The sequence below is a fragment of the Acomys minous genome (assembly GCF_964271855.1).
Source record: "Acomys minous genome assembly, chromosome: 10".
Classification (NCBI taxonomy): domain Eukaryota; kingdom Metazoa; phylum Chordata; class Mammalia; order Rodentia; family Muridae; genus Acomys; species Acomys minous.
In genome coordinates, this window is record NC_140491.1 from 70,068,568 (window position 1) to 70,086,231 (window position 17,664).

General features: G+C 52.3%; 1 protein-coding gene and 1 long non-coding RNA gene across 20 annotated transcripts in view; one reads left to right on the plus strand and one right to left on the minus strand.

Moving 5' to 3' along the window:
• DNM1 (dynamin 1) overlaps positions 1 to 8,928 on the minus strand; it is a 46,256-nt gene extending 37,328 nt beyond the window's left edge. For 12 of the 19 annotated variants that reach the window (XR_014782363.1, XR_014782364.1, XR_014782365.1 and 9 more), the window contains exon 1: positions 8,647 to 8,927. Coding sequence is in view for 13 of the 19 variants with exons in the window: in XM_084797886.1 (XP_084654012.1) it covers positions 8,647 to 8,807 (161 nt within the window). In the remaining 6 variants the exon portion in view is untranslated. Of the gene's footprint in view, positions 1 to 8,646 lie in introns of all 19 variants that reach the window. The other 7 variants (XM_084797885.1, XM_084797889.1, XM_084797878.1 and 4 more) reach the window with 2 other exon arrangements.
• On the plus strand, positions 5,046 to 12,255 carry LOC311606587. Its single transcript, XR_014782370.1, has 3 exons — positions 5,046 to 8,144; positions 9,371 to 9,609; positions 12,118 to 12,255. It is a non-coding gene; the product is annotated as an uncharacterized lncRNA (long non-coding RNA).
• The last annotated feature ends 5,409 nt before the right edge of the window (positions 12,256 to 17,664 follow it).

Genomic DNA, 17,664 nt, shown 5'->3' on the forward strand with positions numbered 1-17,664 from the left:
TAAAGAGTTTGTAGAGCCTCTCAGCAGAAAGACTGAGCCCATGTCCAGGGCATGAGGACCACAGAAGGGTCCCTCATTTTCAGTCTCCTTGAGGGGGACCCCCCAAATTTCAGCAAGAGATCTGAAACCTCACAGAAACCTCTGCCTCAACGACTCTGGGTACCAAGTCCTCATGAAATGCAAGATGAAAAGAAGGCAAACGAGAGCAGAGAGCGCTCCACTGTCCCACCACTGTCCTGAAGGTGGGACAGAGAGGGTGAGGATGTGCGAGGACACCCAGCAGTGGGGGGAGGGGGCTGAACGGGAGCAACCCAGGAAGCCTCACACCTGGGCAGACAGCCAACCGGACCAGCCGGTCCCCATGTGCAGACACAGAGCCTGACATAGACTAGGTGTCCAGAGACACCAGAAGGAATGGCTTTGTGGCTCTTTCCTGCTACCTGGATGCCCCGTCCCACTGTGGCTCTCTGTGAGCGGCCAGCGTCTTTGACCCAATCTCCAGTCAGAGCCACTATCGGCACCTCCTGTTTAGGCCGAGGGACGGCAGAGCAGGTGTCTGGGGAAAGTGTGCTGGGCTCCTTAGCACCAGAGGCCGGTGAGGAGCTCAGCATGGGAGGGCAGCTGGTGGCCTGCCAGCTCTCCCACTCATTTTGAGCAGATGGCAGTTTCGCGGGGAGGCCTTGCATCGCCATCTGTAGAGACACCTTCAAACCTGAGACACAGAAGGGACAAAACAGACGCCTCTCAGGACCCCTCCAGCACCACCTACTTCCTAACTAAATCAGCACTGTCATCCCCTTCCCAGGGAGGCTAGAAGCACCACACCAATGTGCCATCGTGACACCCCCATTCCTACTCCAGAACCAGAGGCTTGGAGCCACAGCGTCCTGATTTCTGGGCCCTGCTTGGGTGCAAATGATGATGAGAATTAACTTGTCTGTCTTCTGTTTCTTGGGCTCCGACAGGAGACAGGTCTGATGCCGTCACTTTTGGGCTGTGGACAAGTGACCATCTCTCCTCACCAGTGCAATGGATGCCTCCGGGGGTCTACTGGAGTCTAAAGGCTGGGCAAGCCACAGCTATTATAGTGCATGGCTGATCATTCCTGGGAGAGAGGTAGGAGGTGGGTTTCCAGCCTGGCTAGGAGAGTAAGGGTGGCTTGGAAGAGCAAGAGGGATTTCAAGGACAAATGGAGCTCCTGAAGGTGGCAAGAGCAGGGCTGGCCGTGCTCCAAGGTGGCCTCCGAAGCATTGATCTGAAGTGATGGACAGAGATTTTGTCAGCCAAGGAACACACAGGGAGTAGGTGAGGCTGCCGCAGGCAACAAGTGCTTCTCTGTTCCCAGGGCCCCAGGAGACCCAGGAGGCCCAAGGCAGCCCACATGCAGCCGCTTATAAATATCAACCTGATGTTTGAACGTTTCAGGGCTGTCTAGCCTTGGCCTCCCTTCACATGCTAATGGTCCCAGAGGGACTGGGTGGGACCTGCCTCTGTATCCCAGAGCTCAGGCTGAGTGAAAGGCGAGGCGGGCACTCAGACACCCTGCTGAGCAAATTAAGGTTGGGTGAGGAGCTCTCCCAGTCTCCACTTACAGCTCACTGGACGGCAGGGGACACTAAATCACAAATAGAAAGTTGTTGTACAAGGTCACGGTGCGAATCGGTGACGGGTTGAGACCTCTCGCAGCAATGCACGATGATGGGGTGGGACCCCTCGCGGCAATGCTCACCTTTCCTAGCTCCCCATTCCCTCTCTTTGTCTTTCCATGCATGCAGCCTTCCTCTCTCTGTTTTTCCTCCCTCTCTTCCTCAATCCTCCCCTTCCTCCTTTCTTCCTCCTTCCCTCTCTGTGTTGATTACACTAGGAAGTTACATTTTCTAAATGGAAATAGTTTCCTTCCCACCACCCAACCTAATTAAAGAATTAAGATTTTAGCTGGGCGGTGGTGGTGCACACCTGTGACGCCAACACTCAGGATGCAGAGGCCGGGGGATCTCTGAGACAGCCGCCCTAAGCATCCCTAACGCCAGTGGTTGCTGACTGTTGGCCAGCCTCTGCTGGAGCCCTGAAATCTGCCACATCCTGAGATTTCTTTTGGGGGGTGATGCAAATGTTCTAAAATTAGTTTATGATGATGGTTGCAGAACTCTGCAAATACACTAAAAAAAAATCGTTGAATTGTGCACTTACAACGGGTGGGTTTTATGGGGCATAAATCACACAGCAATAAGGCTGTTTAAGAATTCATCATCCACAAGGCGAGGTGGCACACGCCTGTAATCCCAGCACTTGGAAGGCAGAGGCTGGTGGATCTCTGTGAGTTCGAGGCCAGCCTGTTCTACAAAGCGAGTTCAGGTCAGCCAGAGAAACCCTGTCTGGGAAAACAAAAAACTAAAACAACAAAAACTCTCTACCACATGCACTGACTGCTCATATGGCTGGCTAAGGTCAGTGTGCTCAGTTTCCCCAACTCACAGGGGGAAGAAAATTTAAGGCTCACGGGGCAGAAGTCACATAACCCTCAACTGGAATCTCTCTAGAGACATCTCACAGGACACCTGGTACTGCCTCTGGACTGGTATGTTTCTGCCACAGCAGCTTTCGGAGAAATCTCTGGCTTCACTCCCAGAAGTGTGTCCCTGCTCTGAGCCTCAGTTTCCCCATCAGTGGAATGGGATTCAGTGGCTCTGTTCTAGGGCCCTTGAGATGATGCCCTGAAAGCCCGACTGTGGAGGACCTAACCACGGGGTGTCCACAGGGGGCGCTCAAAACCCGGCCCTCTTCTGGCTCTGTGCTCTCTGCAGGAGTGCTGGGGACTCACCTACTGACATTTCCCTCCCCGTTCTGGTTGTTGCCTCTCTGCCCCTCTAAGGGCACTGAGAGAAGAGTGGAGCGCTAAATAGTTGCTGTCTCCGGCCGCTCTCAACTTCCTTTCTTGTATGCTCTGAGGGGAAACAGAGCCCCACCCTGCAGATGGAACCGAGCCAGGACAAGGAGACAGGGCATCGGGAAGAGCATCCAGAGGTGCTGACTGATGGGACTTGGAGGCCGGAGCCAGGAAGGAAGACGGGAGCCGAAGAGCAGGAAGACAAACTGTGTCAGAGACCTTAACCCATGACCTCCACGAACTGCCAGCTAGTCAGGAGACCTGCGCTCGCTGGCTGAAGTTGATGAGGCCTCCGGGGCTCAACTGGGGACCTGGGGCTCAGTTTGGGGGAGGGGCAGGGTCCACAGAAGCCTTAAGAAGAAGGATATTAGGTGGGGGGAGTGCTGTAGAGATCCCTGCTGGAGGCCAAGACCAGACCTAGGGAAGTTAGAAGCCACTGCTGTAATGGCTGGCTTTGTGGGCCTTGGGGACCAAACTCTGGATGTGTTGGCTGGGGAAGCTGGTCCTGGTGATGTTGTCCAGGGCACTAGGCCTCTACCACTTAGGAATCTGCCTGAATGCCCAGCAATGGTGTGGTGGCGCATGCCTTTAATCCCAGCACTCGGGAGGCAGAGGCAGGCGGATCGCTGTGAGTTCGAGGTCAGCCTGGACTACAAAGTGAGTCCAGGACAGTCAAGGCTACACAGAGAAACTCTGTCTCGGAAAAACAAAACAAAACAGAAAACAAAAGGAATCTGCCCAAAGCACTTCCTAAGACTAATGAAGCCGGTTCCTTACTGCCTGTAGGAATCCCAAGCCTCCTAAGCTGGGTTGGTCCTCAGACTTAGAAGGGGTAAGAGTCACGGAGACACCAGAGGGAGGACAGAGCCGGGGCTTCACAAATGGGGGGTGTGTGTGTGTGGGGTGTGAACAGCACAGGGGAATGTCTGGCCTAGAAGTGGGAGACCTGTTGGCTCTTCCCCTGCCTTTGGTCTGATTGCTGTGTGACGTCAGGCAGGACTGCGACCTTCTCAAGGCTGTTCTGAAAGCCTGAGGTGACAGTCCACTTTTCCCTCGATCCCAAAAAAGACGGCAATCAAGGCTGTCCTAGGGCATGGGAAAGAGGGGACCCAACCTCCAGCGCCATTATTTCTGTGGGTAAAGGTCTGCAGAGTCCAGGGGAAAGTGGCCCTCATTTTAGGGGTTGCCATGAGAGAGATCTTTTCTGGAGCCACAGATAATATGACAGTTAAGGAGTTTACACGTGAAAGCAGAGAGCTTTGTGATGCAGGATGGGTTGAGAAGAGACAGGGAAGCTGAGAGAGGGGACACCCGTCCCCATTTGAGGTGGGTCAGCCTAGGGCTGACTGTACTGCCTTCAGCGGTTCCTTGCCCTGATTTATGACAGCAATCCTTAGACATATGGCAGGTGGGCCTCTGGCTCTGCTCTTGCCCACGCCCGGCAACACTGTGCCCACACCTGGCTTTCTGCGCCGATGCCCTACCGGGATACTCACCGCCTGAGGAGCCAGGGTTCCCACCCTCTGACCCCAACCAAGCCCAGGAAACTCTACTCTCCTGGCGCCGGGATCAAATGCCCGTCTGCCAGGGTCACCTTTCATCCTTAGCTCTCTGGGCCACCAGGACTGCGGGAGGGGATACGGGAGATGAGACTGGCCTTTGGCGGAGTCTAAGCCCCGGCTGTGAGCTCCACACAAGGCCACGAGTGCTCTGAGGAGACCATGGGTGGGGGGTAAGGGTTGGTGACTGCCGCTTCTAGAAAATTCTCTCCACACCTGCTGTGGCTCTTCCCTTTCCTCCAGCTTCTCTGTCCTACCTAGTGTTAATTTAGGTCAGCCTTAGGGCCACTTCCTTGGGGTGAGCCCAGGACAAGTCCCCTTTCTCTGTCCACCCCAGGCTAGGGATCCCTTGTCTGGGATGTCCATTACATCCCCTCACTCTTTTCTGTTGGGCTGCCGGCAGGAGCTTACTTGCCCCCTCCCCTCCCTCTGGCCCCACCCTGGATGGAAGAAGACATATCTCTATTACACCTGTGTTTGCTCAGCCCTCAACAACGTCTCACGGAGGACATGCAGTTACCGTACCCATTTTACAGATGTGAAAATAACAGCTAGCCAGGGATAGAGAAGAACACACATGGGCCTGTTGCGGATGCCTCGCTCTCACTGTTTCTAACCCCGCCCCCCGCCCCCCGCCCCGAGGAATGCTGGGCGCGAGGGCATGTAGGTGGCCCTGCACAGTGCAGGGAGCACACTGACACATCTGTTCAGGAAACACTAGAGAGTCCTGGGGTCTCAGACACTCCTCCAGCTGTGCTACCCGGGGGTGGGGGCGGGGAGCTCATCTACTGTCACGGGACTAGATTCCACGTCTACAGCAAGAGCTTCCAAATGTTTATCTCCTGCGTGACCTCCCCACAGCTCCCCAACACCACCAGGAGACTTCTAAGGCATCTCTGGTCCAATAAGCACAAGACTGACTCCATGCTGCCTTTAACCTACCCGCCACCCCACCGGCCCCTAAGGTCAGTTCTCCCAGGCTCTCCTGACTGCACTGACAGCATCTACCCTGACCTGGAAGTCACCTTTGTGTCCTTCCCAGCCCCTCCCACTCGCACTCCTGTCTGTCCACCAGTGGGACCCGGCTTCAGACAGATCTAAGGCCACAGTCTTTGACATACCTGGAGGAGCCTCCTCAGTCCTGTCTCTTGCTTCCTTCCTGTCACACACTTGTCAGAATCATCTCAAGTCACACGTCTCACACACACACACACACACACACACACACACACACACACACACGCGCGCGCGCGCGCTCGCCACTCAGGAGCCTCCAAGGAGAATGGAAACAAAGCCAATCTCCTCACAATGGAGGCCCTGCCTATGCCTGTCCCATTGTTCCTGCCTGGGCAAATGCCAGCCATAGTGGTGCCTGTTTGTGTTTTCAACTGATTCTTTCCTGCCCCAGGCCCTTTGCACTTGCGGTTGCCTGGCCTGGGGCTCCCTCCAGCTCCTTACACAGCTTGGCATTGTTGGGTTCTCCTAGGTGTGACCTTCTTCTAAGCCCTCTATGTGGAAAGCGGCCCTGCTCCCTCCAGGAAACTGGCCTCCAGTTTGCCTCAGTTCCTCTCTCTGGAATACATAACTCTGCCCTCACCCAAGACTCTGCCGTGTGACCACCGTGGACCCTCCAAGAATGACGGCTATATGCCTGAATGACTTGGCTTCGGTTCCCCCATCTGTAAAAGGGTAGTGAAAGAAATAGCATAAACTCAAACAAATGCTAGAAGGCTCCTGGGCAGCTGCTGGGTCGCCTCTATTACAGAGCTGACACTGGGTCCTCCCCATGCCTGGGAGCCTGGCTGGCCTGGATTAGCTCTGTGTCCTCTGGGGAGTTTCCCACTTCCTCTCCACGGGGGATTGGTGCTTTGGAAGCCCCAGGAGAAAGAGCTGTTGTTGTTACCATGTTCACGGGTCTGGTAGAACAGTCGGGAACCCATGAGGGCACAGGTAGGGCTGGCTGGAATCTAACCCCGCCCCTACCCTCCCAGCCCTGGCCTCTCCGTGAGCTTTTAGGGGTCAACACTGCTTCCCCCTTGCTCCTCTAATTTGGGAGCAGTCCTCTTCCTCTTCTGCCCCAGACCTGCATTCTCCTGGCCCGATGGACTGAGGCCAAGGGCACTGAGATACAAAGGGCAGAGTCCAGGCCCTGCTCTGCCACTGACAGGTAAACAGCTGTGTCTGTCTCTCCGCGCAGACCTGCTACTCTCCAAGAGGGCAGGAGCGCCACAGATAGGTTCCCAGGATAATAGTCTCTCAACGACTCTCTTCCATGGATTTAGTGAATGGCTTGTGTACCATTTTAGGAGGTCAGGGTAAGCTTCTGGGGTCCCCATCCTACAGATGGGAAGGAACCCAGATGTCTACACTCCCATCAGTCCCCCGTGACCAACGTAGGATCAAGATGGAGTCGAACAGGTCAATATGTGACCTTGAGAAAAGCATCTAAGTTCAATTGGCCATCTATATGGTGGACACCACCGTGTCTGCTTCATCGGGGCTATGGCAAGGCATGGGAGGGGCTCCGTGGAGTTCTCCAGTCTTCACCCCTGATCAGAGCACACAGTCTGTCTCACAGCGGTCCGGCAAACACTCAGTGGACGGGAAATGGGACCACGGTCTACACACTCAAAGTGGGCTGGGAATCATTGCATGCCACTCTCTCCAGGGCGCCATATTCCCTGACCCCCAACAGCCCTGACTGCTGAACCCTGGGAGGGGGCTCATCTGTATGGTTTCTTGCCTGTATCTGCAGCTCTGGGGTCACATGATCCAGAGACAGCTGCTTCTCTCTGCTGACAGGACAGACGCAGCCACTTCTACTGTGGCATGGCCACATCCCACGAATACTCAGGTCCTTTTCCTACCCCAGGGTGGATTTGCCGTGGCTTCCCAGGACATGTGGCATCAACCAGTCAGTCTGTCCATACTATACTGAGGTTCGATAGAGAAAGGTAACTTGCCCAAGGTTTTTCAGGAGAACCTGCCTTAGACCCTGCTGTCACCCTACTGAACACTTCTTCCTCTGGAAGGAGGGGCCACTGTTTCCCTCTCCCTCATGCCAATCATCTCCTCAGCCATGAAGGTCATTGCAAGAAAGCAAGACTTTCTAGAAAGATGAGACAGAGAGCCCTACGCAGGTGAGGGGTCAAGGTCAGTTCTCCTGTCTCCTCTCTCGGCCTGGCAGCCCCCTCCCCATCCTGCACTTGAGCTCATAGAAGGATTTGTTCTAAGAACCAGAAATGCCACCTCAGTCGTCCCTTGCTCCAAGGGAGCCTGCGGGGGGGGGGGGGTCACGACCCTACCTGAGTCCCTAAGTCCAAGACCCTTTGTCTCTAAGGCTGTCCCCCAACTCTGCCACCTGGCCTTCCCAGCGCCTTGTGGGATCAGAGGCCTGAGGAGGATTAGGTTCTGCAATGGCGCACCCCCACCCCCACCTCCGCGCCATCCTGCCTCCTGGACTTAGTCATCTCTGCCCTCTGCCGCCTTTTTTCTTCATCACAACCCTTCTGCCAGGCCAGGGGAGGACACTGACAGGCAGCCCCCTCCCAAGGGGCAGCGAAGCCAGGGGCCCGCTGCTCTTCCGTAAAGGGTCATAAGCTGCTTCTTCTCCCGCTCCCCCCCTTCCCTTCCTCGCACCGCAGCCCGCGCCTCCCCCTTCGCCGCGCTGCGCACGGATGGCGGCGGGAGCCGCAGAGGTGTGTGTGTGCGTGTGTGTGCGCGTGTGTTTGTGTGTGTCTGCGCGCGCGTGTGCGTGTGCGAGGGAGGGGGAAGGCTGTGCCTGGTCCCCGATGCCTATGGGGCTGTGTCCTTTTCTAGGGACTGGGGGGAGGGGGCCGTCCCCTGTCACGACCAGGAATTCCCACGGGAGCAGAGCGGGTTCCACGGAGCCTAGGAAGGGGACACTGTCCTCCTGGTGCTGTCAGCTCCCAGCTAGGCGCTGAGTAATGCGGGCCCCCTCGGTGAGGGTATTGGTCATCAAGGACAGCCCTCTGCCGGGGTCGCCCTGTGGAGGATGGGGTGAAGGAGGGGGCGTGAGTGGGGGACTCCACCGATGTCTGTAGGCTGGCGGAGGCGCTGAGGACCCCGGTACTTGAGTGGGGGGCGGGGGCGCTCGGTCCGCCGGAGCAGCGCCCAGACCGTCGGAGCCCGGGGCGGGGACCCGGGAAACCGGGGCGCAGGAGTCCGTGCAGCTCCTACCTGCCCACGAAATTCTCCAGCACCGAGCTCTTGCCGGCGCTCTGGCCGCCCACCACGGCGATCTGCGGCAGGTCGAGGTCCGCGTTCTGGCCGATGGCGGAGAAGGCGTCCTGTAGCCGGTTAACCAGCGGGATGAGGTCTTCCATGCCGCGGTTGCCCATGGCTGCGGCGGGCCCGGCGGGCTGCGATCCCGGCCTCCGCTCCTGCTCCGGCTCTTGGCCCCCGGCTTCGCGGCTGCAGCCGAATATCCCGACTGCGTGCGCCGCGGGTCCCCCGCCCCTCGGGGATCCGAGCGGAGCGCTTCTCCAGGCCGCCGCTAGATGGCGCGCGGGGCCCGCGAACTGGTCACCATGCGCAGTCGCAGTGCGGAGATCCCTGGGTGTTGTAGTTTTCCCCTTCTGCGGCTTTCAGTGCGATTTACCTGTGTCTCTGGAGTGTGGATGCTGCACCAAAGATATTATTTTTGGTGATGAGAGGTGATGATTAGGGGTTCTAACTCTAGAAACGTGCTATTATATGATGGTCATGATTACTTCATTCCAGCAGTCATTTCCAGGTGGAGAAACTCAGGCCTTAAAAGAAAGATCTGACAACCTTAAGGTTGCGGTCAGCGGACCAAAATCAGCCCTAGTACACTTAACCTTGGCTGCTTTCTATTCTAGGTCCTGGCACTAATTAACAACCTGCGTCATATTTCTTCCTATCTTTGTGTTTCTGTTTCAAGATGAAAGACAGAAGAAAGACTATCACCAGTTCAATGAATTACCAGGAAGCCGCGATAAGCCAGGCTCCATCCTAAGCTTACGGACACAACGCTAGACAGAACAGCCAGGGTCTCTACACTCAGAGATCAGATCTGACAGGCGGTGGGAGAGAAAACGCAGAAATCATTTGTACTGGGAGAAATGGAGAGAAGGAGTCAAAGGTTCTCTGAGGATGTGACCTTTGAAAGGGGAGTAAATGGTATGGAGGGCCGGGCGCGGACAGACAGGGGAGAGCACGCGGGCAGGACGAACAATGCGAGCAAAGGCCCTGGTACTTAGGAAGTCCTGCCTGGGAGACGCGAAAGTTGTTTTCTGTTTTTGTTTTGTTTTTCCTTCTTTCTTTTTCTTGTTTTTGTTTGTTTGTTTTGTTTTGTTTTTTGTGTTTCGAAACAAGGTTTTTCTGTGTAGCCTTGGCTGTCCTGGACTAGCACTATAGACCAGGCTGGCCTTGAACTCACAGTGATCCACTCGCCTCTGTCTCCCCAGTGCTGGGATTAAAAGCGTGTGCCACCACCGCCCAGCTCTTTTTTTTTTTTTAATTGTTTATTTTTATGTTACATACATCGGTGTTTTGGCTGCATGTATGTCTGTGTGAGAGTATCTAATCCCTTGGAACTGAAGCTACAGACAGTTATGACCTGCATGTGGGTGCTAGGAATTGAACCCGGGTCCTCTTGAAGAGAGGTCAGACTCTTACCCTCTGAGTCATCTCTCTCTTTTTTTTCTCCTTTGAACACTGTCTACAGTGGCTTTATTTTCACTCCACTTAGAGGATTGTACCCATTGTGGTTTCTTTGCTCATTTTCCTTTGGCTCCACCTTTTTCTTTTGAAATTGGCCTTTTCTAAAGCTCTTTGCATGACTCCAGATGCTCTGCAGCCTTCAGAGTCCAGGAGGGTGTGAGGTTGACTGCGCACCGCCCCATGGCTCTCATCTTTAGATTGAAAGTTCTTGCCAGGCGGTGGTGGCGCACGCCTTTAATCCCAGCACTGGGGAGGCAGAGGCAGGTGGATCTCTGTGAATTCAAGACTAGCCTGGTCTACAGAGCGAGTTTGAGAGAAGCTCTGTCTTGAAAAAGAAAGAAAGAAAGAAAGAAAGAAAGAAAGAAAGAAAGAAAGAAAGAAAGAAAGAAAGAAAAAGCTATTGTCTTAAATTCTAGGGTTCTAAAAGGATGGTGGTGGCCAGGCCCAGTGCAAGAAGAAAGTGGCAAATGATGAAGTTCAAACCAAGGGCTCTTCCAAGTGTACTTGTCGGTCCCTTTCACTCAGAGATGCCATTGGGCACCATGCCTAGCTACCTCCTTTTGCATCCAGAGGGGCTTAGTTAGGACTCCCTACAAGGAAGCCAAGACAGAGAAGGTCTGCAGGTCGTTTCTGTGTGCTGAGACTACGGGAGTGTCCTAGGAATTGCAGACTGTTCATTTTCCCCCACAGGCATATATGCTAGACCTCGGAGACAAAGCAGTGAAAATGGTCCTTACCTAAAAGTGGCTCATCACTGAGTGGAAAGGGAGGGGTTAGATCCAGCTAAGGCAGTGAACATGCCCCTGTCTGATGGTCATGAGCAAGGAGCAGGGCTGGGGCAGGGATTGTGTTTTGTTTTCTTTCTTGTTTTTGTTTTGTTTTGTTTTGGTTTTGGTTTTTTAAGACAGGGTCTCGCAGTGTTAACCTTGGCTGTTCTGGACTCGCTTTGTAGACCAAGCTGGCCTCGAACTCACAGCAATCCGCTTGCCTTTGCCTCCCGAGTGCCTGGCCATAGTTTTGGTTTTTTGAGACGGTTTCTCTGTGAAGCCTTGGCTGTCCTGGCCTCACTATGTAGACCAGGCTGGCCTCGAACTCCTGCCTCCTGAGTGCTGGGATTAAAGGCGTGCGCCACCACGCCCGGCTAGGGATTGTGTGTGTAGTTACAGGATACAGATGGCAACGTGGGAGCAAAGACTAAAAGTAGGTGGACAAGGAAGCGAGTGAGAAAGGATTTTCAGTTAATTGGGAAACCACCTGAGCCTTACCTGCATGTCATCTCTGGGTCTTAATTATCCAGTCTGGAGAGTGGACACGATGACAGAGCAGGTTGTGCAGACCTAGTGCTCACCGACCCCCGTTTCCCATGGCAACCACATCAGAAGTCCAGACAATGGAATCACCCCTCACCCAGAGCGGCTGCTCTTAGCCAACCTGTTGTTATGCTCTGAGGACCAGAGAAGGCAGGGATGTGAGCTGAGGTGACCGGAGCCATCAATATAGGCACAGGGTACAGTTTGAAAATGTCTGTCTTGCCGGGCAGTGGTGGCGCACGCCTTTAATCTCAGCACTCGGGAGGTAGAGGCAGGTGGATCCCTGTGAGTTCCAGGACATCCTGATCTACAAAGCAAGCTCAGGACTGCCAGGGATACACAGAGAAACCCTGTCTTGAAAAACCAAAAGAAAAGAAAAGAAAAGAAAATGTCTGTCTAGACTATTGCAACTAGATTTTTGTTGTTTTTCTTTCTTTCTTTCTTTTTTTTTTTTTTTTTTTTTTTGGTTTTTTTGAGACAGTGTTTCTCTGTGTAACCTTGGCTGTCCTAGACCCACTTTGTAGACCAGGCTGGCCTCAAACTCACAGAGATCCGCCTGCCTCTGCCTCACAAGTGCTGGGATTAAAAGCGTGCACCACCACACCCAGCCATTTTTCTTATTCTTTCTTTTCTTATCTTTTTTTTTTTCCTTCAGAGGAAAGTGTGACTGTAGTCCACCACAACAAGTCATGCAGTTGAGTTTTCCATGTTTGGGGAAATGACGGGGTCAGCACACAATGGATGAGCCCACGCTGGGAAAACACCTTCCTGACCATGGCATCTCTCCTGCCAGCTGAGTATTCTGATTTTTTTTTCTTAAACACAATAGTGAAATCATTGTAAAGCCCAGACTTTGCAGAAGTGGTTGAGAGCCTTGGGCTGGCTTCCCATGCACGGAGCAACACTACAGCTGTGAATTTACTCTGTGACATCTCTCTTACCTTTACAAAATGGGATCGTGCTAAATGCCCTGCAAAACGTGATTTCTGGAGCCACTGGTGAAGGAGAGATAAACCTGTTTTTTTAGGATCCCAAGTGCGAGATTGGAACGGTCTCGTGAGAGAACAGGTGAGGTTAATCCACTAGAAGACCCACCACCTCCTGCAGGAGCTTGATTGTTGCCAGCTGAAAAGATCCCGTGAACAGACTCTGGGAGGAGATATGTAAATGAGCCCAGAACTGGAGGTGGGGCTTTTTAGAGACTTGGGATAGTTTGGGCTGTTCATCACTGCCCTTCCTAGAGAGAACCACTCGAGGGAAGGCTTTGGGGCTCCGGTTCCTACTGAGGTTCTGGGTTCTGGTTACTCTAGGTTCCAGCAGAAGAAATCCTGCAGATTGTGCCAGGAGAATCGTTCCTCGGAACTGATATCCTTACGGTTTTGTTATTGTGTCCACTAATCCTCATTTCCTATAGTTTTGGTTAGTCGGGTTATAAGTGACGTATGCTCGGTCACTAAGCTGTTAATAAAATATATTGGTTAAGAAAATTGAGCATACAGGGCTGGACACAAAGGTATTCTCAGAGGTTTGGGGAGGTGCTCCCCACGAGCCTGGGAGAGGCTGGCTGTCCAGGTGAGGGATGGAGCAGAGCATCAGGTGTCCTTCCTTTCTCTACATCCCATTCTCTGGCCACTTCACCTCTGGGCGCGTCAGCTTCTCCAACTGGGATGGATAATAAAAATCCCCGAGTTTCAGGATCTGGTGATAGAGTGAATTAGAGTAGAGGACCAATGCAGCAGCAATTAGCACAGCTGGAAGGACTACCTGCACCCCTCCCCCACTGTACCCTCCAACAGGACCCTTGAGTCTTAGGGAGGTAGCAGAGGGTGTGACTGGACGTGATGACAAGGCATGTGAGGAAGGGAGGCTGACACCCACAAGTCAGTTCTGCCCAGCAGAAATGACCAACCCGAGGCCTGTAGGTCAGAAGGATTCTTGCTCCAGCGGAGAGGGAAGGGCACAGGGCAGTGCCCACACAGCTTGTCCTCGCCTCTTTCCTCTAGCTCTTCTCGCACCATATTCGTTTCTAGGAAGAGGCACAGGTGCGCAGCAGCCACTGGGAAGGCCATGTGAGAAACACGGGGCCTCACAATCGCTCCGCCTCCTGCGCAATCTGGACGTCTGCTGAGCAGGGCTGGTCCCCGGGAACTCTGAGCTGGCGTGGCAGGTGGCAAGCCCACTCCGCTGTCTGTGTTTGGCAGGCTGTGCTGGATGCCTGGTGGGGGACTCTCCTCTGTAGGAGGCTGTATGTGGGGATGTCAAGCAAGGAAGAGCTGCCTGGAGGGCCACCAGCCTGGGGACAGAGGGAAGTAAATGAATTCATGTACCGGAATCCTCCATCATTGACCCATTCATGTCATTGACAAGTGTGGTGAGCAGAGAAGAGCTGGATCCCAAGGACATGGGGACAATTCAGCAGCACCAGGGACAGAAATAATGGGAGCTGGGGAGGTAGCAGGTTACAAAACGAAGGTGCCTTGGTCAATAGCCAATGAGAAAGTAGTGGCAGAAGTCACTATAAAAATTGTACAGCCGGGTGGTGGTGGCGCACGCCTTTAATCCCAGCACTTGGGAGGCAGAGGCAGGTGGGTCTCTGTGAGTTCGAGGCCAGCCTGGTCTACAATGGGAGTCCAGGACAGCTAAAGCTAACGCGGAGAAACCCTGTCTCAAGAAAAAAAAATTGTACAGATGCTGGCGTGTGTGTGTGCGCGCGCGCACGTGTGTGTATGTGTGTGTGGGTGCCTGCAAAACTAAGACACAGTGCAAGGCTTCAGTGACCTGACACTGGCAATGTTATTGCTAGCATCATCATTGTTTTGAGCAGGATCTCTTGTATCCCAGCTGGGCTTGAACTCCAGTTAACTGAAGACTTGTACTCCTGATTCTGCCTTCACTCCCCAAATGTTGGGATTACAAGCATGTGCCACACAAGGCCCCGCTTTGTGCAATGCTAGGATAAAATGCTTTGGGTATGCCAGCTGAACACTCTACTCAACTGAATGACATCCTCAGCCCACCAGCACCACCACCACCATCATCAACGACATCAAGCAAGGCCCTGTTGACGTAGCCCTGCCTGGATAGAACCCTCTATACAGATCAAGCTAGCTCCCAATCTACAGAAATCCTCGGGCTTCTGCCTCCCAAGGGCTAGGGTTACAGGCACAAGGCTCTGCGCTTGGCTTGACTTCATGAGCCTGAGAAACTTAGGGTAAAGCCCAGGGAGATGGCTCAGCAGTTACAAGCATTTGTTTTTGCTGGAGAAGCCAGGTTCGATCCCCAGCATCCACGTGGCAGATCACAACTATCTGCAACTCCAGTTCTGGGGATCCAGCACCCTCTGTGCTGCACGGACATACATGTGAGCAAACCATATCAAATAAATCTATTTTTTTGTTTTAAACTTAGGGCAAAAATGACAACTTCTCTCCAACTAAAACACATTGTTTTGTTTTGTTTTTCTTTTTTTTTTTCAAGACAGGGTCTCTCTGTGTAGCCTTGGGTGTCCTGGACTTGCTTTGTAGACCAGGCTGGCCTCGAACTCACAGCGATCTGCCTCCCAAGTGCTGGGATTACAGGCATGCACCACCACACCTGACTCACATTTTAAAATTTCTTAAGACAAGATTTCTCTGTGTTAACAGTCCTGGAACTCACTCTGTAGATCAGATCTCAAACTCACAGAGATTCACCTGTCTCTGCCTCCCGAGTGCTGGGATTTAAAATACACGTAAGGGGGCTAGAGAAATGGTTCAGTGGTTAAGAGCACTCTTCCAGAGGACCTGAGTTCAATTTCCCAGCAACTACATAGTGGTTCACAACCATCTATAATAAGATCTGGTGTCCTCTTCTGGCCTGCAGGTGTACATGCAGGTAGAGCACTGTATACATAATAAATAAATAAAAATAATAAAATACATTTAATACAACATCAGTCAAACTTCTGGTTGGATTTTAGAGGCAGGGAGGGGTTTAACAAACATTTATATTCCATCTGAAAAAAAATACAGGTCCAGGACAGTCAAGGACACACAGAGAAACCCTGTCTCGAAAAAACAAAAAACAAAACAAAATAAAGCAAAAAAACAGGAGCTGGAAATGGTAATTACTTTCTGACTTTGTAATTCATGGGACATAACCAGAAGGAACAGGTAGGACCATGGAACGAAACAGGTGTTGATATGGATCCACTGACTATAGGAATTTATTCTTTGATAGAAGGAGGTAAAGGGCCAGAGAGATGCCTCACTGAGGGAAAGCACTTGCCCAAAGCTTGACGATCTGAGTAGGACCGCTCGCGCCCCGCCCCCGCCCCGCCCCCGCCCCACCCCTGCCGCGCCAGAACACGTGTAAAGGTGGAAGGAAGGAGGGGACAGACGCCGAACTGTGGGCCTCTGACATCCACACCCACGCTAGGACACACATATTCCCCCATAATACACAAAACACACTGTAATAAAAATAAAAATTGGGCTGGAGAGATGGCTCAGAGGTTAAGAGCACAGATTGCTCTTCCAGAGATCCTGAGTTCAGTTCCCAGCAACCACATGGTGGCTCACAACCATCTATAATGTGATCTTGATGCTTTCTTCTGGCCTGCAGGTGTACATGCAGCCAGAACACTGTATACATAATAATAAATAAGTAAATAAATATTTAAAAAATTAAAATAAAAAAAATTAGAGCCGGGTGCAGTCGCACAGGCCTGTAATCCCAGCACTCTGGGAGGCAGAGGCAGGAGGATGGCTGAGTTTCTGGACAGCCTGGTCTACAAAGAGTCCAGGACACCCAAGGCTAGGCAGAGAAACCCTGTCTCAAAAAAATAAGAGGCAAGAAAGAGATCTCAATGTATTTTTAAAGCCTCTATGAGGAAAGTCTTTTTTTAAAAATCTCTTTAGGGGAGAGGGAATTCTGCCTGTAAGAAAAATTGGTCAAAGATAATTAGCCCCAAACAGTAGATGCAGAGCCCTCCTACCCACAACCTTAGCTGGTCTTTAAGGCTCGAGATCACACATAATTAATTAAAAAAGAAAGTCTGTCATCCCATGGTCAAGATGATCATGTCATCCAAGCCAATCATTGCAAATTATAGGGGAGGGACGGAGAGAGAGAGAGAGAGAGAGAGAGAGAGAGAGAGAGAGAGAGAGAGAGAGAGAGAGAAAGTGAAAAACCTCCTTTTGAGTCCATGACACAGTTATCTCCTGTCCCGACAAAACTCAGATCACAGTGGATGCAAAGCTTGAGAACATGCAGCGCTCAGATCATGTCGGATGGTGAATGTTTAATATCCTTTGAAGATCTCATTTCTGAGGACTTTTTGCTTCCTGTTTCTTGAGGCAGACACCATGGCTTATTTAGCTTTTTCCCTGGGAAGGTGACTGCTTCCAGGCTGCTTTTATAAATAACGTTTCCAGGAACAAATCTACTGGCTTTTAAAGTCTCTTTATGGATCGTTTTCCTGGACTACGTTTCTACCAGGGGGTTAGTCGGTCAAAGGACACAAAGGTTGTTTCTAGAGCAGCGATAAATGCTTGGCAGGTGCGTGTCTGCAAGGTGCGCATGCGCAGTCAGCTCGCGCTGGCTTTGCTGTCTTCGCCAGCACCCGCATTATTTTTAGTGTTTTCACTTTAGCAACTTGCTAAGCTCGCTGTGTCCCAGTGTCAGTGCTAAGCATTATGTAATGTCATCTTCATACACACCCCCAGGAGGGGACACTTGTTTTGCAGAGCAACAAACCGGCTGAGAGGATTTATTCCGGTCCCTAAGGACCCAGAGCCCGAAAGCTTTGACAATCCTGATTCCTCCATCACTACCTGCCCCTGGGTTCCCACACACTATCTGTCTGTCTGTCTGTCTGTCTATCTATGTATCTATCTATGTATCTATCTATCTATCTATCTATCTATCTATCTATCTAATCTATCTATTTATTTGCCACAAGACTCTCACTAGTCCAGTCCGGCTTTGAATTGGAATTCGGTTTCAAATTCTGTCCGGTGCCTCTGTCCATTTTGCGCTAAAGTTATAGGCTGGGGTCACTAGGTCGGGCCAAGCTAGAGTGCGTTTTCTTCAAATTAATAATAATTGTTATTTTGACCCAAGATCTTGCTGTGCCGCCCCAGCTAGCCTGGAACTAGCGATCCTCCTCCTGCCTCCCTCGTCCTGGGTTTACGGGAGTTTCCCGACCTCTGATTTTATTCCT